The sequence below is a fragment of the Rhagoletis pomonella genome, unplaced genomic scaffold (assembly GCF_013731165.1).
Source record: "Rhagoletis pomonella isolate Grant_MI unplaced genomic scaffold, Rhpom_1.0 Rhpom_scaffold_00011, whole genome shotgun sequence".
NCBI classification, from domain to species: domain Eukaryota; kingdom Metazoa; phylum Arthropoda; class Insecta; order Diptera; family Tephritidae; genus Rhagoletis; species Rhagoletis pomonella.
This window is the reverse complement of record NW_023458565.1, coordinates 1,511,647-1,537,337: the sequence shown is the minus strand read 5'-3', so window position 1 is coordinate 1,537,337 and position 25,691 is coordinate 1,511,647. Positions and strand designations below refer to the sequence as shown.

Below are 25,691 nucleotides of genomic sequence, written 5' to 3'. Positions count from 1 at the left end.
GTCATGGACCAATCTAACGTTTCAAATAAAGAACCGATGATGATGAACCGATTTTATGCGTTTTTTTTAAAAAAAAAGTTATCAAGCTCTTAAAAAATCACCCGTTATAAGTTTGAACTTGAGATCTATAAATCTGAGATAAGGAAAGCTAAGTGCACTTCTGCGAAAACGTGGAGGGTAGCCACGAATTCCGAATTCTATCTAGGAATTCCACTCTTCTATGGGTATCTAAAGTATGCACGGAGAAAGTGGGCGATGTGCATTGTGGAGTTATTCAATATACTTCTTAATGCTCATATCCCGAGCAGAGCCGTAACCGCTTGAAATCAGCAGGTCATATAGGTAGAAATTTAAAAAAATCTGAATGAACATCGCCTGCTTTAAATGATCAGCCTGCATATATGTGGTTCCATTGGCGGTCTCCTGTGTATGCGAGCACCTTAAGTAAGAGCTACATATATTCCGAATACCTGAAGGATGGTTAAGTTTACTTCATATGGCTGGCATAGCCCCGTATTGCCTAAGGACTTCAGGCGGGGCGAGCGAAGACTGCCTCGTTTTTCTTTAAAACGTTTGAACTAATTTAACTACATCTAAGAAGCGAGAAGCGTTTGTCATCAAATCAACATACCTATTGCAAAGGTATATTTGTAGAATCAGCTCTAAAGACAGTTGTTAAGATGAGTGAAGAAAAAATAGGCAACCGTAAACTCGCTAAATAAGCTCAATGGCTGAATCAACTATGCCAACTTAGCCAGAGGAAATTACGTAGTTGTACCTTACAAATTTGAGCTATTTTACCGCTAGTTTGGCTTGTTTTCATCTACGATCTGCTGCAGATTTTAGAGAATCGCTGTTGACGGGTACTAGAGACACGAATTTCGATACGATAAGATACCATATCGATACTTTTGACATTCGATACCGATGTTTTCTACTCCATAGTTTTAAAAAGATATTATTTAGAATCGAGTACCAGAACCCTAGTATCGTATCGAATGTCATAAACTCACATTACAAGGATAATGTTATTAACAATTATTCCCGATATTAATTCGGCTTTAAAGAGTAGAAATTTGTACTATAGATTGCATGTGGTGGGATTTGAACACATTCGGTGTTTTAAGTCAACACCTCAATCTCTACGTGATGTAATAATAATAGAAGATCGGCGCTTACACCATTTGTTAGTGTTTGGCCGAGCTTCTCTTTCGATTTGTCGCTTTAATGTTGTGGCACAAAGGGGTGTAGCTACAGTTTTATGTCGACTCTGAACGGCGATTGTATTTTTATGGGAAGCTGTTTTTCATTTTCAAGGTTTGCGCACTTCTAACACCTACCTAGTAAAGTCAATTCGCGTACGCTGAATTTAGTGGTAGTCATTTTTCTAGGTTAAACCATTTAATCGAGTAATATCGGGTGGGACCGGTTCTTGAGCGAAATTTTAAGATTTTCGATGGACCTGAAAATTCGTTTTCGAGGATCGTTTGCTGCGAGGAATACGAATTTGACATTATTTTTGCGATGCGACAAATATTTAGTACAGCTTTAATACAAAAAACATCCAAAAATTACCAAAAACGCACAATCAGAGAAAAAAAAATTATCACTATTAAAAGATTTCGCAATTTTGAGCAAAAACTCCAAAATTTTGTATGATTATTACACCTATAACAAATTGAAATTACTTCAAATTTGTTTGGATAGTACAATGAAGAAGCTTTTCCCCGAAAAAAATTTGCTTCCGTACTGTTTTTGCTCAAAAATTCTTTTAACATATTGCACCAAGAAGTTTCTTCAATTGTTCAGGAAAAGTACTGGAAAGTTCAGGTCTCAATATTTATTTAGCGCAGTTGAAGACCACTCTTTTTTTTCAAATAAGCACATTTGAAACTTCATTAAGGCATTAAAATCCAAGCTGTTTTCTTAAAATATTTTTCCGGAGCCCTAGCTGATTTTTTTTTTTAATTATTTGGAAAATATGACAGAATCAGCTCGGTTTATTTTTACTAGGCCCTGCGGAGTGGAAGCGCGGACTGCTTACCACTTGTTTTAATTAAATAAAAAAAAGTGTTCGCAGAAATTAAAATTTCTAAGGGTACTGTTGTTTATTAAAAAGCTGCACAAGTTGTTGATTGAGCACGAAACAAAGAACGTCTATTTAAAAAAAAAAAACAGAAACACAAAACCAAACAACAAAACATCCGGCGATGCATAAAGCACCTGCTCCACATTTCAACTCACACCAAATATTCACCACAACATCGAAACACTTTTATACACCAAAAAGAATACCGTACTCTAATTCACTTGTCTTTCCAATTGTTCATACGTTGTGTACACTGCCCACTATGCTCGACCAGCCCTCACGTACGTACATACATATATAACTAGGTATGTACATATGTATGTACCAACTCACCTCAATGGTTCGCTCAAAATACTCGAACGCCAACGAAGTGGTCTTCGCAGCCGCCAAGCTGTCAACACTTTGTCCATTGATCTCGTTCAATTGTTTGCTGACACTATCCAGACTGCGATTGATATCGCCCAGATCCGTTTTGAATTGTTCCAGCTTGCCGAGTCGCTCCAGATGCGACATTCTCTCACTGTTGCTCGCCTCGAAATGAATGCGCAAATTCTCCAGCAACTTGAGAATGCGATCGGTGTCGATTTCGCGTGCACCCGGCGGTTCCAGTGCACGCACTCGATCGATCAGCAGCTCGGATTGTGTGATTAACGATCTAAATTTATCCATGCAAGCATCACGGAATTTCTCGTGTTCGATTATGGTGCGTTCAATGTCCGCCACCTCACCGCCGCCACCAAATTGTTGCTGTTGCTGTTGCAGTTGCAGTTGCTGCTGCTGTTGTTTGGCGAAAAAGTCATCGATGTTGCGGCGCAGTTCGCTGATCTCTGTCAAGAATTTCAGGATATTCTCCAGCAACGTTTTATAATCGTAGCGTATGCCTTCCAATTTGGATTTCAATGAACGCAAATTACTAATGACCTGTTCGATTTTCTGCAATGATTCGGAATTCTTCGTTTGTATGCCGAGCGTGGTATGTATGCGATGTTGTAGCTCATCTTGTGCCTTGTCGATGTCCTGCAGGACATGCATCAGCTTTTCGTTGGTGATTGCATGCAGTTGGCGCGCATCAACGGATGATGAAGTGAAAACCGGATACAGTTGTGTATCCACTTGGGTTGTCTTCGTGGCAGTCTGCGGAGAAATGTGATGCAAAAAAAATTATGGAAAATGAGTAATTTGTATGGGAACAAATATGTTAAATGGTCAAACAACAACAAAATTCACAGCTTATTGAATTTATTTTAAATTTTTATATACCACTCACCTCCTCATTGTCACTCATGATTTTCTCCAGTATGATTTCAACTTCACGTTTCTCCGCAATTTGCGTAGTCCAATTGTCTAGACTGGTTGTTACATCGACTTGACGCTTACTGAAACCGTTGAGGATATCTTCGACTGCCTGCACTGAGGATTTCGTCTCGAGATACGGATCCACAATCTACATATACATATGAAAGTGCGAGTGCCAGTATGTGTGAGCATGGTTCGGCGGGCGTGTAACGTATGGAAGGTTGTATGCGTGTGGACCCAACGTCGAACGGAGAGATACATCGTTTTGTGTTGAAATGACAGAAATAGAAGAAATGTTGCTGTTAAAGATTTTCGCTTATTTTCCTTTTTTAATACTTCTATTTATACATACAAACAACAGTATATAAACATATACACACATTAGGGTGCATCACAACAAAAAGTTTGTATTATATTTTAAGACCTCCGCCCAAATATTTCGGAAATACATTAAGGTGAGCTAGATCGATTTGAAAACACCTACAAAAATTTTATTTTTTTAATTCCGTTGATATAATTTTTAAACATCTTTATGCAGACCTTTTGAGCTTAAACTCTTTTAGCATCTGAGATGATTTGTTATAAAAACTCTTGCTAAAAACTAATTTTATTATTCAAAAATCGATTTTTGGAGGTATTTTCATAATGGGTCCAGCTCACGTAAATTTGATATTTTTTCTAAATATTTTGGCGAAATTCATATGGACTTATTCATAAAAAAATTAAAATAGGTACAATTTTTCGATTTATAAAGCAGTTGAAGTCTTCTTTATTTTTTATGAATTTGGTTGCCAAAATATAATATATTTTATATTTCCGATGAAAAAACTGTACCAGTTTTTTTTTGTTTATAAGGAGTAATGCACCCTAATATACATATAAATGTATTATAAGTATATTTTGCTACTAATTTTGTTTTTCTTTTCCCTGTACTTTTATATGTTTATAAATACAATGTATACATATGTATTTCTGTTAAAAGTTAGCTATTTGTTGTTGTGCTTTTAAGTGGTATAGCCATGCGTGTTCTCAAAACGCCGAAGACGCGTGCCGCTTCTAAATAAAATCTCCGAAATCAAAGCAAAAGGGAAACTGCACCTTTAGCTGCTCAGCTGGGAGTGATGGGGCTGTGGTGGCACATACATGGATTTATACTTACAAATACAACAAGCATTAATCGGCAGATGCATATGAATACTCGATTAGCTTTCATAGGGTCATAATTTATTACAGTGATAAAAATGGTGTATTCATTATTTTTATGGACCAAGCAATTTGTTATTTCTTTTTTTTTGTTAATTTTTTATGCAGTGCGGATAGGCAGAGTTAATTGATAGTTTAGATTTGTATTTTATGTTTATAGAAAGAAAAATTTTTGTTTGTTGCAATAAGAAATTTCTCTATTGAGGTGAATTAATACGAATCTAGTGGGACCGACAAGAGAGTGGCTGGCATATCCGAATCCTATCCATTAAAATTCAAACCACAGCACCAAATACTATAATTGAAGTGAGTTTAAGTTACATAATAGCTTGGACCCTCCATTATTAAGTAAAACCAAACAAATAATAAAAAATTTGAATAGATTCCGAACAGCGACCAGTGAAAAGCGATATCACAAACAACTAGCTAGTGGTCAGATAAAGATGAGGTTAATTTATCTATCCCATATATGGATTGTATGCGATACGAACTAGAACCTGAACGGGATGCAGACTGTATATCTAATCCTGCCGAAAAAAATCCAAAAGCAATTGTTCCCCTTAGGACCGGCTCACAGTCGCGCGTCTGGCCCATACTTGGCCGTTCTACCGAGTAGAAAGTAGTAAATATAAAATGCAAGAGCAGTTCACTCTATCCACGGTTTGATGAATGAGGAACCTGGAGCTTCCAATGGCTCTAAGAGCCAAACTTTAGGCTTCCCACAAGTATAATAACGGCACACTAGGAAGCTGCAGAAGTGGAAGAGAGATAGAATCCGGACAACACTTTCATTGCAATGGCTTCGAACTCCGGAAAAAGCACCTAAAATTTCTGGAAACCACTTTTTGGAGAGCTTAGGTTAAACTCAATTTGAAGGTCTGCTGGGATTCGCTAGAAAATCAGTATGGTAGTAGTAATAGTAGTAATCCCAGTGAACTCTGTTTCACAGCTACTGGCACAGTCTGACCTAACCTTTATGCTATTCATGGCTACAATTTTTATGAATAGGTTTTCGATTTAAGCAAAAAAACAGGACGATCGCATAAGGATTTTCTATCCTGCCGATTGCTTTGGGAGAGTTAGGGGAGATTTTGCAGACTAAAATTATTTCAGACCAATAAAAGAGGAACTTCCACAATATTTGGAAGTTATTAAGCTTTGATGTTTTATTGAGACCAGTCCGGTTTGATTGTTAGCTTACTTAGCTTTAAATTTTTGTACTGAAATGAACTGCCGAATAAAAGGCGTGTATCCACTGGAAAATCGGGTCCTAGAGTAAATACTATTTCAAAATTGTATGCTCCATAATATAAAATTATTCAATTTAGAAATTATATAGCATACTCAGAAGCTGTTAGTAGAAGAACCTTATTGTTTACATATTTAGATTAAAGCTTACCTTTATTTATACCTACACTCCAGAAACAAATCTTGTTACCAGTTGCAATCTAGACTCAGTTTTTATTGGAATTTAAGTAAGGAATGAATCTGAAAGCGAACATATTAATTACCGGGCCTGTATTTTCTCTTGGCCGCCCTGGTTGACGCAACTAAATTCTTTTCACCCTATTTTCTGGTGTGATAGTACTTATACAGTTAAATAAGTATATCATTGAGCAAGTATTTTGGAGCGCTATGCAACTCTTCAATCACTAATCCTAATTAAAATTTATATAGTTACAGGTTTGAAAAAGTAGACGACTTCGTATTATTTGGGAACCAGCAGTAACACCAATAATAATATCAGCTTTGAAATCCAATGGAGCATCACTCTTGCCATCAAGTGCTACTTTGGACTTAGTAGGCGATTGAGAAGTAAAGTCCTCTCTCGTCGTACAAAGATCACACTCTATAAGTCACTCATCATGCCTGTGCTGGTGTATGGCGTGGAGGCATGGACAATGAAAACATCCGATAAAGCGGCTCTTGGAGTTTTCGAGAGAAAGATTCTGCGAAAGATTTACGGACCTTTACGCGTTGGCGATGGCGAATACCGATTTACCGATTATCTTTTGCATATATTTATTTATTCATGGCCTTATTCTATAGAATTTATATACAATACATATGTATGTATGTATACACTTTTATATATGTATGTACATACATATATATGTGTTCTGCAATATTTTAAATAGAGGACAGACGAAAGAGCAGCTGTTCAATTTTACGAATGTTGTTGACTTTTCCGAAACTTGTACTAATTAAATAATACATACATTCACATACATGCATACATACGAGTAAAACTTCCGTTTTTTTTTATTATGCATTTAAGTACGTATGTATGTTTATGCAAATACTTGTCAAATAGTTAATAAACTTGAATATTTTGTGAAACCGCCAAAATAAATAATATCTTCGTGTTAGCGTTTTGTATTCGTTAAAGTGTGGGTGAGCATGTGTGTAAATTATAGTGGTCCATTTTTTCTATGGGGAAAAAAATTTTCATCCTAGAAAACGGTGCACCCCCTTAGTTTTTTCCTTTCGATATTTGTAATATTTATACCAACTTTCAATTTGTTACTGCAACCAACACAGGGTGCTCAATGGCCTTGAAATGCGCTACTGGATTGCTGTGAAACGGGCAAAAATATTGATGATTTTTATAAAAGGCTACCGTTGCTTTGACAACTAAAGCCTGTAATATTTTTTTAGATAATCTAAACTTGAAATGTTCTTAGGTTACTTAACCAATTGTTTGATTATTATATGTACACAATACTTCTAGAGTAAAATATGGGAATTCATGAGCATTAGCGTGGGGTGAAAATCCGTTTTTTTTTTTAGAATTTTGATTGATAATAGCAAAAATATGGTTCATTATGCTCTAAAAAAAATCTGTGTGAAATGTGAAAATTGTTGGTCAATATCCTAGGCTCGCCCAAGTCCATCAAAGTTCAAGTACTAAAAAAAATTGTTTCTTAGCTACCTTCGATTCTCTACAAGAAAGGTCTATATACCAAATTATGTAGGACTAATACTTTCGAAGATTATTGCCTTTTTAATAAAAAAAAAATAATTAATTAATTAATTACCTAATTTCCTTAACCTAAGTTGATTTTGAATTTTTAAACAGGTGACAACCCTTCTACATGTAGTTTGGAGAAAAAGCCATTTTAAATGCGTTTCGATTGATAGCTATTTATTTTTATTCATTTAAATTATTACATTGGGGCCGCTGTAGTTAAGTGATTCGAGGTACGTAGTACAACTCCGTAGGACGTTGGTTCTATCCCTGGCCCGAGCAATATGTATAGTAAATTATAATTATACAAAGTTTTTTATAACAGCGATCGCCCCTCGGCAGTCAGTGGCAAACCTCAGAGTGTATTTCTGCCTTGAATATTCAATACTTTAGGAATTAAAGAAACGGACGCTTTGTATTTTTACATTTTGGAATTCAGAATATAAATCTCCCTTAAACTGTAGGCCACCAATTTGCGTATTACATATTATAAATTTTTGGCTGAAAAATATCGAGCCTCTTATTGTATAATAACAGTTTGGATTGAATGCTCATTTTGACATTTATCGATATATTAATTTTTTCCATTGATTGAGCTAGTTAGCAAAACAATCACCCACAAATCGGAGAATAATTGGCAAATAGACCGCATTTATCGAACGAATTCTAAACGGCGGGTAGTCATAACACCGAAACAGGGTGGTGGGATTCTCACTGTTACCGCGGAAAGTAGCTGCCGATAATCTTCTCCGAAAACGTTGAGAACATTGGCGATAAAGTATCGGTCTGAGTTTACCAAGAAAACAAAAATACCACAATTCGGGCTTCCCTCCCTTAATAGAACGACTCTAACATTGTCTTCCAAGAGTCAGCCTGCTGAAGGGCGCTGCGGCACGGTCATAGTAATACTCTTGACAAGCTTAACGAATCAGGGAAACAATCAGATTGAGGTATATAATCAGACAGATTTCAGGAAAAACTTGCAGGTGAAGTTTCTTTCAAGATGGGATTGGAGTAGGGGCAGGATAGTCGAGGAGAATTCTACTAAAATCTATCCTGACGGGTCCAAAATGGACTGCGGTGTGGGTGCGGGGGTGTTCTCTGAAACGCTGAATGTCCCCCTAGTCTCGATTATATAACTTTGCTAGCATCTTCCAAGCGGAAGTACTGGACATCGAAGGGACCTGTAAAGCAATAGAGAGGAACTGCGTTTGAGTACGAAAATCATACATTTTCTCAGAAAGTCAAGCGGTACTACTGACACTTTCCTCCCCGGTAAAAAAATCCAAAACAGTCAGAGATTGCAAATGTGCGTTAAGCTCGGCGGCCGAGTTCACTCTCATCTGGGTTCCCGGTCATAGGAACATACACGGAAATGAGAGGGCAGATTAGTAGGCTAAGGTCGGAGCATCTTTTGATAAACCCGAACCAGATAGAATAAATTGTCCACTTGGACTTATCAAAAGTGAACTGCATCTGCAATTTACACGCAGGGCTGATACACGTTGGAACAACCTTCGAACCTGCAAACCGCAAGGAACATATGGCCGCATTATGACAAGCCAAAGACAGAAGAACTTCTCAAGACGTCGCGCCACGATAACGGGACATTGGCTCATTGGTGAACGTGCAGCTAAAATGGGCCTTCCGTACAACCCTCGGTGCCGTAGCTGTAAACTTGAGGAAAGTAAAGAAACGGTCCTACGCTATCTTTTCGAGTGCATAGCATTATCACGAATAAGGCAGAACACACTCGGGAGTTTTTCCATCCAAAATCTTGGGGAAATTTCCAAATTCACCATTATGAACCTAAATAGATTCATCGGGAAATCCAAATGGTTTGACGAACCCAAGGAATCATGAAAGCAGATAAAATCAAGCGTCCCAGAGAAAGCGTATCAAAATGGTGCTTTCAGCACTAACTGGGTGCTGGGAATGTACTCAGGCGATGCTTCTACCAACCAACCAATTGACCGATTTATTACAAAGATATAACGAAATAATTTCTGCAGGAAAACCCCTATTGTATGTGTATTAGATAAGGGTCTAGATGAGAAATCCAAATGAAAGGGTGTTGTACCCTCCATTAGTAAGAAATGGGGGATAGACTCCAGAATTATATATGTATGTACACGGCGGTAGGTATAAACACACCCTGGAGCCCTAGAAAATATCGCTATAAGAATGTTTACGTTGCAGGAAATTTATTTCCATTGCCCCTAGAACTATTTCTGGATGAACCATTTAAGATTGTAAAAGCAACAGTGTACACAATATAGTATTGTACAAAATACTTTCGTATTTGCATACATTGGTAATATTCTTGGAATTAATTTACAATCGCATATATGTATGTACATTAGGGTGGTCCAAAAAGCATCTGAATAATTAAAGTCGGAATTTTTATGCTCTCACCCCCAAGGGTTGTTCTATACCGAAAAATATACCTTTTTTTATTTTGAAAAAAAAAAAAAATATATATATATATATATTTAGAGGTCGCTCAAGGCGCTTAAAGTTTTCCATGTATTTTTTATGGGGAAAAAACTACTTTTTGTAGAAATGGTATAGAATTCTTGAAAATAAATATTTTTCGCGCGGAAAACTCTGGTTTTTTTCAGGAGATTCCCAATAATAATACGCAAATATTTATTTAAGCATTTTTTCATAGTACCTATATTTTATAATAGGTCCGCCGAAAACAGCCAGAAAATGCCAGAAAATGCATTGGGGGGATAAATACAAAATATTTAGTATTAAAAAATTTTTAAATAAACAATCGAGTATTGTTATTGGCAGTCTCCTGAAGAAAAACAGAGTTTTCCGCTCGAAAAATATTGTGTTTCAAGAATTCTACACCACTGCTACGAAGATTTTGTTTCAAGAATTCTACACCACTGCTACGAAGATTTTTTTTCATATAAAACACTTGGAAAACTTTGAGCGCTTTGACTGACCTCTAACTATTTTTGATTTCAAAATAAAAAATAGAGCTATATTTTTTCTGATATAGAACAATCCTAGGGGGTGAGAGCATTAAAATTCCGACTTGACTTATTTTGGAGCACCCTAATGTACATATGTATCTGCTGCACAAGCCCGTCAATGTAAAAACCAATTCGCTCAGTTTCGCAAGCATTTTCCCGCATTTCAACACATTCATCCAGACGTCTGTGGCCCGATGTGAAGTTAAAGGCTACTCTACAGGATTGTGCTTATTTTTAGAAACACTTTTATTGCTGCTGTGTCTATAGAAAGTTAAAATGTTTTTGCGTTTGTTCATATGTATGTACATGTTTCTTCATTTTCCTATAAATATATTCTTGTACAGATTCAGCGAGTGCGTTTGCATGCGTCTCGAAGTGGTTAAATCTCTTCAACTCAGTGAAACTCTTTGAATAGCTTCATCCTCCGTGCAGTGCAATGCTGCAATTTCTCGGCATAATTGTTTACTTTCACAATTTGTAAGCGTGCATATGTTTGTAAATACATACATACATAAATATCTATATATGTATGTACATTTCTCCGAATTCATTTTCACTCTCTTATTTTTAAAGAGCGTGAAGTGGAACACCCATTAATTTGGCTGTGTATGATTTTAAAATGCTTGTAACACTTGCGTATATACATACATATATTCATATGTACGTGAGCAAGTTTATAATTTGATTCTGCTCATACAAAAAAGTGATTCATTTTGATCACTAATCCAGAAACTAATTACCATCAGACCAACCTCAAGTGTGGGCTTAGGGTGGATATCAAGGCGAGGACGTTTTCGGTGATTTGGTGTAGGGAGCCGACGTCAAAGTGGTTTAACCTACACTGGATTATCCTCACGTTGAATAAACTAAAGTACTAGTAAATTTTACAGTTATATTTAAGTGCAAAAAAAAAATATCCTCGAAGTGAAATCTACTTTTTAATACTGAATCACAAAACGTATTGCCAACAGAGCTCTTGCACCAATTTTTCCTTCCACTACCAATTTTAATTGCTGGGAAAGCGCTTAATTATGTGAGTACGTTCTGTTCAAAATATACTTATGTTTGGCCAACATGTCAGATATGGTTTCTAAGTGAAATTAATTTTCCTGTCATATTGAAATTAATTACAAATGAGTTGAATGTAGCAAGTGCTTTTGCTGTCTTCATGACACACTACTCTTCGCACGCTTTTTACTTCATTGTACACTGTGAGAATTTTTTGAACTGAACGATTTTTTGAATTTGAACTTGCATATATAAACATCCGCATGTATTTGCCCACACCCTAAACTTGTGTCTCTGTCTGTAGGTGAAAGCTTTTGGAGAAAATTATCGTAGCTCGGCTAGTAGTCTTCACAGAGGAAGAGGGCGGATTGTCTCCGTACCAATTCGGCTTCCAAAAAGGGTGATTAACACTAGACGCTAGGGATGCGTATCGGCAATGAAAATTCGGTATATCGATATCGCGATATTCTAAACTCACAATATCCGATACCTCTATATCTACTAAAAATAATATCGATATATTGAATATCGGGGATATCGAGAACGAAATGGTTAATAAAGATATATTGTTTATGCAAACTACGTATATTTGGAATTAAAATACAAACAAGCATAAATTCAAATAACGAAGTTACTTGGGATAAGATACACTTTAATGATATTGAAAAAATTGGTGCAACTTTCTTTCTAAGTAAATTTGTTTGCTTCCCGAAGCATTGATCTATCCTTTGTAAGGCCCAGTAATCAGCGGTTGGGCGAACGTTCCAAAAGCGTCTATTCAATCGTTTGTTTTGCATGGAAAACATTCAGACAAGTGCCCCACATGCGATGTCAAGGAAGACGCAAACCACGCCGTATTCACATGCGTTCGTTTCGAAGAAGAGCGATCCACAATTAGTGCAGTAGTAGGGAAAACTTCAAACGCCAAAAATATAATAGTCGAGATGCTGGAGGACCAGAACATCTGGAATGCAGTATGTAACGCCGTTAGAAAAATACAGCAGAAATTGCGGCAAATTGAGGCGATAAGGCGGCAAGCAGACCGACAGCAAGAATACAGCTTAGGCAGCAGCAGCGGTGACTAAGTCGCCGAACGGTTTGGTGCAGCTTATAGTTGTGCGCTGAGTTTGGAACCTGCCACGTAAAAAACACGATCCGTGGTCCACGGATGAGACAATTTTCTTTTGACGAGGGCCACGGCAAACATTTAAAGGACTACGATTTGAGAACATGCAACTGGAATGGCCGGACACTTAATGGCACGGGTGCCTCTGCCCGGCTGGTTGATGTCATCGTAAGGACAAAATCCGACATCATCGCCATCCAAAAATTCCGTTGGACGGGAAAGACAAAAACTGTCTGGTGCTTTGCGACGTCTACGACGGCTATCATGTTAAGTAGCGCAAACTCGGGTTTGGAATGGTGGTAAGAGAGATCTCTGATGACAGAGAAGGACAAAGTATCCAAAGATCTCTTCCATCAGCGTTTCTCGATTTCCGATAGGCAAGGAAGGGATATTTTTCGCCGGGTGATTATATAGAACCTTAGGTTCAAGTAAAATAAGATCCATCAAGCTACCCAAGTGGCTTCTCCAAATCGAAAGCCAAGAAACCAAATCGATTTTTTCGTGCTATGTACATATATCGAAGACACGCTTGAAATGGTTTGGATGTTCGTATGATTCGAGGACCAAACAGCGACTCAAACCACTACTTGTTGCACGCCACTCTTCAGCTAAAAATGTACGACACAGGGAAAGCTCAATGTTTAAAAAACAACCACAACATACAGGGATGTCAATGTCATTCCATTGTATTTAAAAATTATACCGTCTAAGGAGCCACGTAGCGATCGGGTGCCGTGCGTTCTATGTGGGATCGATATAGGGAGGCTGAGAGGAAATCCTAGAATTTTTGCGTAATAAAAAGAGAGATGTTGAAATAGATAGTGAGTAAATGAGCTCGAAATGATGTACGATAATAAAAATGTCCGCAACGTTTATCGACTTACTATTGGTTTAAAGACCAGGGAGGATCGGGAATATTTTCCACCCTATTTCATGGTAAAAGTACTGACAGAAGTGGAGAAGAAGAACCAGAACAAAGAAAAACAAAGCTGCAGCACCTCACGGCCTACAAGCTTACCTATCCAAGGACGGTGGTGATGAGTGGATAAGGTGAATGCTAGGATTGGGGAACTTTCGAACTAAATGAGAGAGAGCCAACTCTTTTAATTGAACTAGTTCATTAGATCGTTCATTATATTGAACTGAACACTCCAATCAAAATGGAAATATAATTTTAACAATTTTATGACATCTCGTTTTTCGTTGTAAGGACATAAAGAAACAACTGATCGGAATTCGCGCTAAATAGAAATTTTATTTCATTCAATTTCCCATACTTGAGTTGAGTTGTTCGGATTTTTTGTTTAACAAAAGGCTTTCAGATGCCAAAGCGAAGCGAAATTTGATGGCATTTCGAAGGCAAAATTTAAGAAAATAAAATGAAATGCAGGCACTGCCGAGTTTCCATAAGTACTGTTGATAGCTCTCATGGAAATTTTAATCACCATGTGAAAGCCAAACATCCTTTCGTGATTTTAGAGAAATGCGAATGATTGAAGATGACTGAATTGTGTCGTTATAGAAAAGGACGATCGACTAGTAGAAAAATTGTTTTTTAATTTAGAGATTAATTCAATCTTTTATATGTAGTTATGTATATGTCATAAAAAATACATTTTTGTTGTTCTGTAACTGAGCTACTACTACCGAACTAGTGAAATTAGGTGAACTATAGTTCAATAAGATGAACGAACTAAGACTCAGAAGAGCTAGTTCATTAAGCTGAACGAACTAGAAGTGAACTAATCTTTAAGGTGAACTAAAAAATCCAACTCTAGTGCATGCTCTGCCCAATCCACAAGAAAGACGACCCCGCCATACGCGCGGGGATGAGCCTTCTAATTATCGGATATAAGGTCATACCGATCAGCTTTAAACATGGCAAATCCACCTTAGACCAGGAATACGCAATACGCCAAATATGGGAAAATACCGGCGAGAAAGGATAGACCTTCACCATCTACTTATTTGCGGATTTCAAAGCCGCTTTCGACAGCAGTAAGAGGAGTTGCCTATTCGCCATAATGTCTGAATTCGGTATCCCCGGGAAACTGATGTGGCTATGTAAAATGACGTTGAGCAATACGATCAGCTCCATCAGAATTGGGAAAGACCTCTCCGAGCCGTTTGCTACCAAACGGGGCTACAGAGGGGGAGAGTCCCTTTCATCTGATTTCCTTAATCTGATGTTGGAGAAGATAATACTAAGCTCTACAAAACTGAACCAATTGTGAACAATTTACTATAAGAGTATGCAATTGCTGGCATATGCCGATGACATCGATATCATCGGTAACAAAAACCACTAAGCCTGTTCTGCTTCTGGTGGTCAACGAGGATATCCTATCATCAAAAAAAAAACAGTCAGAGCATTCGTGCTTTGGAATCCACGCCACTGTTCACGGTTATAATTCCGAGAGAATTTCGTTTTCTTGGGAACCAGCATTAACATCAATAATAATGTCAACATAGAAATCCAAGAAGTAGCACTCTTGACAACAAATGCTACTTTAGACTGAGTAGGTAATTAAGCATTAAGGTCCTATCTCGGCGTACGAAAATCACTCATCATGCCCGTGCTGGTATATGGCGCGGAAGCATGGTCAACGACAACATCCAATGAAGCGGCACTTGGAGTATTCGAGAGAAAGATATTGCAGAATATTTACGGGCCTTTATGCGTGGGCGACGGTGAGTACCGCAGACGATGGAACGATGAGTTGCATGAGCTTTACAACAACAACGCTGGCTTGGCCATGTCGTTCGAATGCGCACCGACGCTCCAGCTCTAAAAGTATTCAACTCGCAACCCACAGGTGTTAGTAGAGGAGGCCCCCACTCCAATGGAAAAGACGAAGTGGAGAAGGACTTGGCTCCACTTGGCATTTCCAATTGGCGTCAGTTGGCACAGAAGAGAAACGACTAGCGTGCATTGTTGAACTCGACCAAAATCGCTTAGGCGGTTATAGCGTCAAATAAGAAGAAGAAGTTGTGACAAAGAAATTCTGTGTTAAAATTCGAATTTAGTGCGTTAAAATCTGTTAGAAATAGCTGGCCTTATTTCAGACAAATCAAAAGTTTATAATTAGCTCAATAATGTAATTGATGATTATAGCACCGCGCAGTGGTGCAAAAACATGGCGTGAACAAATTGATTTTATGTAGAAAAATTATAGAACAAATTTGCGGTTGCATGCTGCGACTATTTTGGAAAATAAAGGTGTACTTGAAATTAATTCCAATACAATAGAGATTATTAAACATTTTATTAAATTTGTTACTAATAAAATTTTTAACGCAAATAATTTTTGTGAAATTGACGGTTTAATCTCCCAACGGCAAAAAATATTTAATCGTAACGAAATGGAGAAAATATCGTTTTGTAGAAAAAGTAATTGTGAAAATAATTTGAGGTGGAAGTACGAAGCTGTGACTAATCACTTTCGCATTATCGATTCTTTTTTTTTTTTTGACCAAATACGGAAATACACGGCGTATGAGTAACAAAATTTCCTGTACATATTTCATACAGCAAAAAATGATTGGGTTGTTCACACTTGCCTGGTTATCAGGTTACCTGGTTAAAAATTATTATTCGCCAGTGTGTGTTATTGTTGTAAACTGAATAAAAAATACAACCACTTAACCAGATAACCTGATAACCAAGCAAGTGTGGACAACCCATATTTTATTTAATAATCGATTACGAGAAAGTGATTAGTTGGAGCGTGGTACTTTGATATTTCAAACTATTTTTGCCATTGAGCGATTAAATTGTCCACGCGCCGAACAAACTACTAAGCCGGTAAGTGCCCGCTGCGAAATGAAAATGCGTGGTAAGCCATTAAATTAGCACCAACTGTGATTTACATCTCCATAATTGTTTGTGTCAAAATGTTAACAAAATATCTCCTGCGACAAAAAAATTTATAAGTGGCGTATAATACTGATGCATACTGAAGTTTAATTGAAAATTATGGAACCTCCAAGTACTATTCCTTTTCGACTGGTTAGTAAAAGAGTACAGCTTTTTGATAAACCGCATTCTGCGAAGAATTGGCTGCATGAGTTTGTAAATTTTGGTTGATTTAACAGCTTGAAGCAATTTCTGTGATATTCTTACATTCCATAGAGAGCCACTTATCTAAACCTACTTTTAACCCTTCTATGGATAAAGATACGCACATCCTCTTTTATTTTTGTTGGAACTAAAATGTAAACAACGCATGCAGAAAACAGCACTCAGGCTACATACCACTCATTATACTCTTTTCACGTTGTTGCTTAGTTTAATTAGTCAAAAGTTTGCTTCTTTTATAAATCATTCCGCGTAAATGTAGATCTATAATTGGCTCATTACAATGCAAAAGCTTTACTTGGTAGTTGGTGTAGAGTTTACTCCATATTATTCAAAAGACATATGCATAAATTAAGTTTCTATCCTTTAACCCTTCTATGACATCCTAGGCACAGATGTACCAATACAAATTTTGAAAACGGATTTTTAATATTATTTACGCATCTACAAAATTGAAAGTTTATTAATGCTTCGTACAGTGTGTCCAGTATATGCTCATACAGAACTTGTCAATAATGTCATAAATAAAAATAGTGGGAAAATATCTTTCTACCGAGATCCCATAAGGGTAAATCAGAATAGTTTTGGCCCAGTTTTTTCATAAATCAATCTTTGCAAAAGTAAAAAAAAATAGCATCAAAAATTTCATTACTACGATTCCGTCTGTTTTGTCATCTGAGGGGACTTTTTTCAAAAAGTTCTTTAAGAAACTATTTTTATTCATAAATAACTCCATTTTTGGAGGTATTTTCAAATCGGTCCAGCTAGCTTAAATCTTAATATTTTTCCGAAATATTTTGGTGAACATCTTAAAACATAATAAATTTTGTAATCCCGGCGGAAAACCGCATTTTGTTTTTTTTTTTTGGTGATGCAGTCTAATATTTATGTATGTATATCCAAAAATTAATAAATGTTCAAGGGCTGAAAATGTTTGTACACTTTTACTTTTTTAAAAACAGTGTGGCCATTTTGGAAATTTACGAGCCGACCAATAATATCATTGGGCACGTTCAGAAGGCGCAACAGCTCAGCAACTGTTGCGATTGCACCTTATGAACGCGTTGTTTTGTACTTCTGATCAACTGAACAGTTGCGTGTTAGATGATCGTAATATTTTTCTGATCATTTGAGACAACATGTTGTGTGTTTTGAATTTGACAGCTAATGTATCAAGCCGTTCAGAAGACACATTACGACCACTGACTTTTTTAGCAACGGTTGCGCTCAACTGCTGCGCCTTCTGAACTTGCCCATTAATAAAATTTACAAAACCTTACATATTAAATGAAAGGATACTGTTTTAATCATTTTTGGGATCGCTGAATACAAATCTGTTGTCAGATTTTAAAATATCAAAATGGCTGATTGATCGAAAATGGAGGACGATTATTTCAAAATTCAACATTTTTGCTCGCACCTTGAGACTCGGGTTTTCGGGATTGCTTAACTCAAAGCGGTTTTAAGATCTTAAAAATTCTTAATGGGCTATTCATATTGGATCTACCATTTATAACGGAAAAATTAAGATCGAATGTACGTTAATGGCGTATGAGTTACTCATATGGGATGAGAATGTTATATGTTTTGCAACAGACGTTTTCGGACATTAAAAAGTAAAGCTATCATTTTTAGTAAATAGAACTTTAAAATAACATTTACAATTTATTTTCTAGCCATTTATACGAGTTGAAAAATTGTAATAATGTCTCTAGAAAACTCCTATGTATATACGTGAGGTGTTTAGAGCTAGGAAGGCTGAAAGGGACTTCGTTGCGGCTTTTATGGACTAGCAAAATACACAATATGGAAGAAGAAGACGGAGACATAACAAGGAAAGTGAATTTTATTTACACCAAAATAAAAACCATTTGTTGCGCGGTGATTGTGTAGAGAAAATTGGCTAGCGAAAATTAGTTTACTTGACGAAGAAAAGCCTCGCAAGTCAACTGATCAAAATAGAGGCAGACCAAAAAAATCTATAGACGAGTGCTCGACTTTCACAAAAAAAAGGAAACTCACAGATACTTCTGAAACTATTACTTTGGCTCTGTAGGGGCTTTGACGCTGTTAATGGATCTTGGTTTATCAAATAATATAATATCGCAAGAGTCATTATCGTCATTGTGGCACCCTGTATTTATATATTTATTTTAGAACGTTAGTTGTTGCAACGGTAGATTTTTTAGGTATGCAGTTTTGTAGTTCATTCAATTTTAGTAAAACAAAGTGCAAGATTGAAGTACCAAGGATTTGCCGTTGATTTTTTGGCAATTATTTGTTTACGCAGTTTCCTCCATACAAAGTATGTTGGAAAATTTTTTTGTATGGAGAGAATGAGCAACACGTTCAAAAAAAGAAAATTGCAAACAATTTTCGATCCGTTATAATAAAATTGATTTGGCTACAAAACTGCTTACCTAGAATGCTCCAAAGAAATCTAATTATATTGCTCAAAATTTTAATGTAACTTAGTAGAATTTTACTAATTTTTGTACAAAGTTTAAAATTTTGACTTACATGATTTTCGTTAGATAACAAGCTACACTTTCATAAAAAGGAACAATAAAAAATAAATTTTCGAAAGCGAAATGCTATGGCAGAAAGTTCCAGTGATAATCCGCGATCGCGAAGATTAGGCAAATGGGATCCCTGTCCTTGACCCTGATACGTACATTGGTACACAGACGGTTCAAGGCTGGATAAAAGAGCAGGCAAAGGCATTTTTGAACCTAGCACCAAACTTGCAATTCCCACAATTTAAAACTGCGCAAAATTAATCTTTGAAAAGGTTTCAAACTGGACTACGAAATCCAAGCTGGTTGGAGACTGCATTGACATGCTTCAAATGCCAAAATCACGGTAACACTGTGCTGGTACCCGGCTGTTGTGAATTCGAAGACATTGAGGTCGCCGACGAGCTGGCCCGAGAATGATCGCTAACTGCCTTTTCGGGACCTGAACCATTTCGTGGTCATAGTTGGTTCACTTCGAGAGCACACTGAACGTAGTTAGTGTTGGGTTAGTAGACACGATATAATTTTAGAAAATAGACCTGACTGATTACAGACGATCGTTATAAAAAATTCACCTACCAAGACCCTTTTAGGATCCATAAGGGAAGTCGGCGGTATCGTGGTCACACTGTGTTGTGGACTCTCTCTTTAAGATATGCAAAAGATCTTACAAGTCTCGGTGTCTAACTAACTAGCGAAAGAATGCTTAAATTTCTCTCCCCTATTTATATTTTCGCCACTGTATACGGAATAATTCAAAAGATAACTGGGATAACATTTCATTAAGTTCAAATTATCCTGGAGTAAATTTTTTAGACGAAAAGTGTTCGTCTACCCATAGTAGAAAATATTCGTTTACTTAGCTTTAGTGCAAACGCGCCGTTGAAAGTTTCCTTTTTCATGCAATTTTTTCAAATTATGTTATATGTATGTAATTATTTATGTATAAATATAAAGTGATTTTTCAAACAAAATTAATTATTTAAGCAGTTAGTATAAATTTTGTAGCTAAGTGATATAAATTAAGTTGCGAATAAAACAAGCAAAATCTTAAATTGAGCATGCATCTGATTATACACATACATATGTAGGGGATTCACAGGGTGCAACAAGAGCGTGTCCTAAACCACCCCTCCGCCCCTCCAAAATGGAGGGAAAAGTTTTTTTTATTGAAAAAGGCATAAATATTACCTACCAAATTAGGGACGCTCTATCTTTTGGTGGCATCACCAACTTCTAGTTTCGACCGGAAATGAATTTTTGATTTTTGTTTTTAATTAGACATACATGGTTTTACTACGAATTCGAATTCTGAGGATAAAAATACGTAACTTTCGTTTGAAACTTTTTTCTTGGAAGTGCATTTTTCAAAGGAACATTTCACTCCATTTTAAATAACGGAATATTTCGGACGGGTGGTCTAGGACACCCTGTATATATTCTATCCCGGTAGTGTACATACAAATCCCCTAGAACCATTTTAACGTTGAAAAAATTTTTAAGGCATACCCCGCTTGTGCGAATCTGTAGCACCGAAAAATACAACAAGGCCTACTATAAGTTATAAAAACGCAATGAGACATTTATGCGGTTCAGATTTGTTCCGACGGAATAGCTAAAGTGTGCGGATACCTTAAGACATTATGATCCTAAAGACGCCTTGTGAATCCTCTAATATTACATATGTGTGCATTTAGACCGGAGAATTACTTTCACATACTTAAGGATAAACAAACCTAATTATACATAAGTATACCTATTTTACTTAAATAATAAATAACTACTATTAAAAAAAGGATATACACACTTTCATGTTGACAAATCGCATTCCAAAACTCTTTAAATCAGCATAATCGTCACGTATATGTTTCCAATTTTCCTGCAGGAACTGTAGCTTCTGCTCGTCTGGCGTCTGTTTTAGCTGTTTATCCAAATTATCCAGCTGACTAGCGAGCTCATTCGCTTTCTCGAAAAATTCAATTAGCAATGAAACGCAATCGACACGTTTCAGCACCAAATCTTTAAGCTCAATCCAATGCTTGTGAAGCGCCTCAGCCTTCGAGTCTACATCGTAACGTTGCTGCGGACTCAACGATTCTAGATGCGCCTTAATGGATTCGAGCAGAAGATTTATTAGTTCCCCCTTGATCTGAAATCATAAAATATTTTCATTTAGTTTAAAATTGCCAGGTGTGTAAGTGATTAAACTCACCTCCAGATCCTGCATGAGCTCGTGGTGCTGCAGCAAAAATTGTTTGCTCTGTTGTAGCGTGCTACCCATATCGACATGCTGCTGCAAATACAATTGCCCCGAAGACATCAACCAATTGAGTAAATCATTGTATTGGGCGAGAAAGTCCGAAAGCGCTCTCTGTACACGCTGATGATCCTCGTTGCTCGTCGAACATACGCTTTCGATATAGGTTTTACGGTTTTCGATCTCGTCAAGCACTCGCTTCACACCTTGCGTCTCCGGTTGCGTGCGCCCCACCTCGTCCAGTATACTATAGCCGAGTCGCAGTGGCTCCTCGGTGAAGCTGCGTACATCACGCGCCACCTTGGCGTACATTGCAAAACTTTCTGGCGAATTTGGTGGCAGTCGCACATTCGCCAACTCCACTTCAAGTTTCTCCAACACGCTCAACGTATTCTCGGCTTTGGCGAAGAAATCACGCGATTGCTGCAGCCAATGTTCACGTTGATCTACCAGGTCCAGGTGTTCCGTGCACGCACTCAAGACATTGTATGCGCGCGCACAAGCCTCATCACCAGTAAAAGTACCCGACGCCTGCAGTTTCTCTTTGGCGCGTGTGATTTTGAGTGCGCGATCTCGCAGTTGTAGCGCCACTTGTTTCCATTCGCGATAGTTGTGCAGCGCATTATTCGCCGTATGCTCGCACTCGCCCAAACTAAAGAGGCTGTCGATTTCGTTGCGCTGCTGTCGTAATGCCGTCTCTACCTCGTCTAGCTCACGGCCGAGCAGCGCTAATGTAAGGCAGTGTTCTAGCTGTGTTTTGCGCGTCTGCCACGCGCTCTCCAGCGCATTGCGTCTATCGTGTAACGCTTCCAGCCACTGTTGCACTTGATGAACGGCGCGTGTGGCATCTCGTTTGATATGTTCGGGCCGCGTGTCTAACGATTCGAGGTCGACGAGTTCTTTTAGCTGTGACAACAGCTCATTGCCATCTTTGAGCGCTGCCATAACCGCGGTGAGCATATCGATGCGCAGCTGTTTGAATTTGTTCAGGAACTCTTGCACAGCCGCCACTTCGATAGGCAGCATTGTGTCGATGCAGGCGACTTCCAACTGATCCATGCGACGCTGACACTGCACCATCTTTTCGTGAAATTGTGTGGCAAGGTGGAGTATATGTTGACGGTCGTGCAGGAGGTGCAGGATATCTTGCCAAATAATATTTAGCGTATCGGCCATGGCATTGACTAGTTCCGAACTGATGCGCTTGCTAGCGAGCAGTTTGTCCGCTTTTTGCACGAATTCGTCCATTGGGCCGGGTAGGTTCTAAGAGGAAACAAAGAAGAAAAGAAGGGCGAGCAGAACAAATATGTATGTGTAAGATTAAGTTTGTCTTCCGAATTCATGGCGTACCTGTATATTTCTAAGAGTCTCATCGTGATCCCTCTGCAAGCGTACGGACTCATCAAGATTCGTGCCTAGTGTTGTGATCTTTGGCTCTAATTCTACTACCTTAATATATAATTTGTCCGGACTCTGAAAGAAAGATTTTGTATGTGGAGTTTATAGTCGTGAGTACACTGAGGTTTGAAATGTTTTAATCGTACAATTTTGAGGTCAGGAGGAATACGTGGAGATTGAAGAGGATTCGGTGCAAAAGAAGTGGGGTTAGGAGAGTGTGGATGCTACAAATAAAATTATGTATGCCGAACAACAAAGCACAAAATTTTTTATGACCAGTATTGATAAAGATTAGAAAATTCAGAAACGCTTCAAAATGCTAGTGAATTAAAGGCAATAAAAACTGACACGAGTCGACTCGTCGTGATGAAAATGTCGCTAAATATGAGAAATAGATAGCATATACATAATTCAGAAGACTGTACATATATGAGGTCTAAATCCATTGCCGATAAACCTAATGCCTAATAACAGTAGGCAATGACAATGCATTTGGAGGTATTTATTCCGAGGCGATTGAGAAAGAGGCCAAGCATTACCCGACCAGTTTCGATTGTACCATTTGCGATCCCAGCGCCACTTGGCAATCAGGGCAGATATTTAACCTCCTAGTCGGCAAAACGTTAGTTCGTAGCCAATCGCCTGCCTCTTTTATAGCGCCAGTTCTGCCTGAAAGACGCTGCAGAAATGCGGCAGTTTAAGCATAAGCTTTACTGAGAGTTGCTCACAGTAGACACCTCATCCAACTCTCCCGTTAAGCTTCGAAACGTCCGTGAAGATGTTTTTGGACCTCTATTCCAGAGACTTCCATTCTCCCTCCCACCCTGTGGAGGGATATGCGTGGAGAAAGATCACTCCTTAATACACACGGCGTGACGAAGACAACGATTAATATCTTCTGTGATAGTCAGGCGACCATCAAATCAATGAATGCTGCAATGCTAAGTTCAAAGGTTGCACAGGAATGCCTGGCAGCCCTAAATGATATTAGCGACGGTGCTAAAGTTAGCCTCATATGGGCTCCGGCTAGCCGGAAAGGTATCAACCTTCCACTGTGTGAGAACAGAAGTACAATTGGCATACCTATGGCAACCTGCAAATTAATTATTAGAAATAGTATTATCCAAGAGGCCAATTGGTCATCGTTAGATTAGGGCATTTGTAGAACAGCTACGCTAATATGGCCGCAAATTGATAATAAAACAGAAGAACTTCTCAGCCTCCAATAGGAGGACATTTCGAAGACCATGACCTATTTAACCAGTCATTGGCTATTTGGTAGGTACTCTTCGATATTAGGAGTATTCTTCCATGAATTTTGTAGAAGTTGCAGAGATGAGGAAGATGAAGAAACCGTCGATCATATCTTTTCCAGTTACCCAGCTTTAGCTAAGAGCAAGTCTTTCTATCTCTCTCGCAACTATACGGTGAAGGATTAAAGCAGTTCTACGCTTCATAATAGCTTTAAAATGGTTCCATTAAATACAGACAACGAGGTTTCTATGCTTCACAGTGGTATCAAAATGGACCCTCAGGGTCTAAGTGATAATGTCGTTTGGACTGACTGCAACATTAACGTAGCCAAATCTGAATCACATATCGTTTTTTGGGCAACCTCCAGTAATTATTTGGGGAAGTGAAACTAGTTTTTATTTAAATTGCCCTCTATAAGTGCACATGTAAATTGTACTTTAAATTCTGTATTTTTGTAATGCTTAAGGTCAACTCCGAATTACAGCGGACGACGGCAAAGCGGTCAACGGTAAGTGAATGAAATCCGTCAGAGTAAACACAATTGCGGCGCACGACAGCTTCCGTCAGTTGTCATTTTCATTTGAAAATTATCATTACAATTAAAAATTTTTCGGTACGTGCGTACATACATACATATGTAGATTTGCTGGAAATAAAAATGGATGACAACATTGCCAAACTTGTGAAAATAATAAAAACTACTACAATCAGCACTCAATCAACATTGTTCGGTCCCCGCCGGGCGGTAAAAATATAAATAAATTGGATTCAACCGACAAACGTCGGCGGTAAAAACGCTGCCGCCGCAATTATGAGCCATTCCATATGCCTTTGTGAGATCTAATTTTGACAGCGGTGAACCGACGACCGCTTTACCGTCGTCTGCTGCAATTCTGGGTAGAGCTTTATATACGTTTTGGTATCTTGAAAGTAATTTTTCAAGTTTCGTAGTCATTCGCATTCTACCAAATATCATTTAATTTTCAAATTATCTCAGTAACAACACAGCAACTAACGTTTACTGCTTTTGGTTGTTTTGAATAGTTGCCATAAATTTTTATAGCATCTTCTAGCGGCAATGATCTCTGCGCATCTACGCTTACTTTTTATCAGCTTAAAAAGCACACCACACACACGGCAACACTTCGTAGCAAACTAGCCAAATGTGTAAGAAAATAGGAATTCTCTACGACGAATCATAAACAAAGTAACGGATGCGAATGCGCCATAATTGGACAACAATGACCTTCATTGCAGGCGACAGGGAAAATTCATACAAATGTACATTTCTACGTAAAGAAATGACGTGCAAAAAGCAAGTTTGTTGTTTAAGTTAAATGAGTGAGACGAAGAGTCAGTCGCAAGTAGTATAAATACGAGTACTGGCAACGACAAAGTGGCCAAAACAAATGGCTAACTGAAGAAAACACCATCAATGATGCGGAATGGCTGGATAGGAGAAGTCTAACGGGTGATTTTTTTGAGGTTAGGATTTTCATGCATTAGTATTT

General features: G+C 37.8%; 1 protein-coding gene across 4 annotated transcripts in view; it reads right to left on the bottom strand.

Annotated features, from left to right (window-relative positions):
- LOC118747280 (titin homolog) overlaps positions 1 to 25,691 on the bottom strand; it is a 202,163-nt gene that overhangs the window by 85,708 nt on the left and 90,764 nt on the right. For all 4 annotated transcript variants that reach the window (XM_036481281.1, XM_036481280.1, XM_036481282.1 and 1 more), the window contains 5 exons: positions 22,879 to 23,001; positions 21,484 to 22,791; positions 21,079 to 21,420; positions 3,357 to 3,533; positions 2,423 to 3,223 (listed from right to left, as the gene is read on the bottom strand). In XM_036481281.1, coding sequence (XP_036337174.1) covers positions 2,423 to 3,223; positions 3,357 to 3,533; positions 21,079 to 21,420; positions 21,484 to 22,791; positions 22,879 to 23,001 — 2,751 coding nt within the window. The remainder of the gene's footprint in view (positions 1 to 2,422; positions 3,224 to 3,356; positions 3,534 to 21,078; positions 21,421 to 21,483; positions 22,792 to 22,878; positions 23,002 to 25,691) is intronic.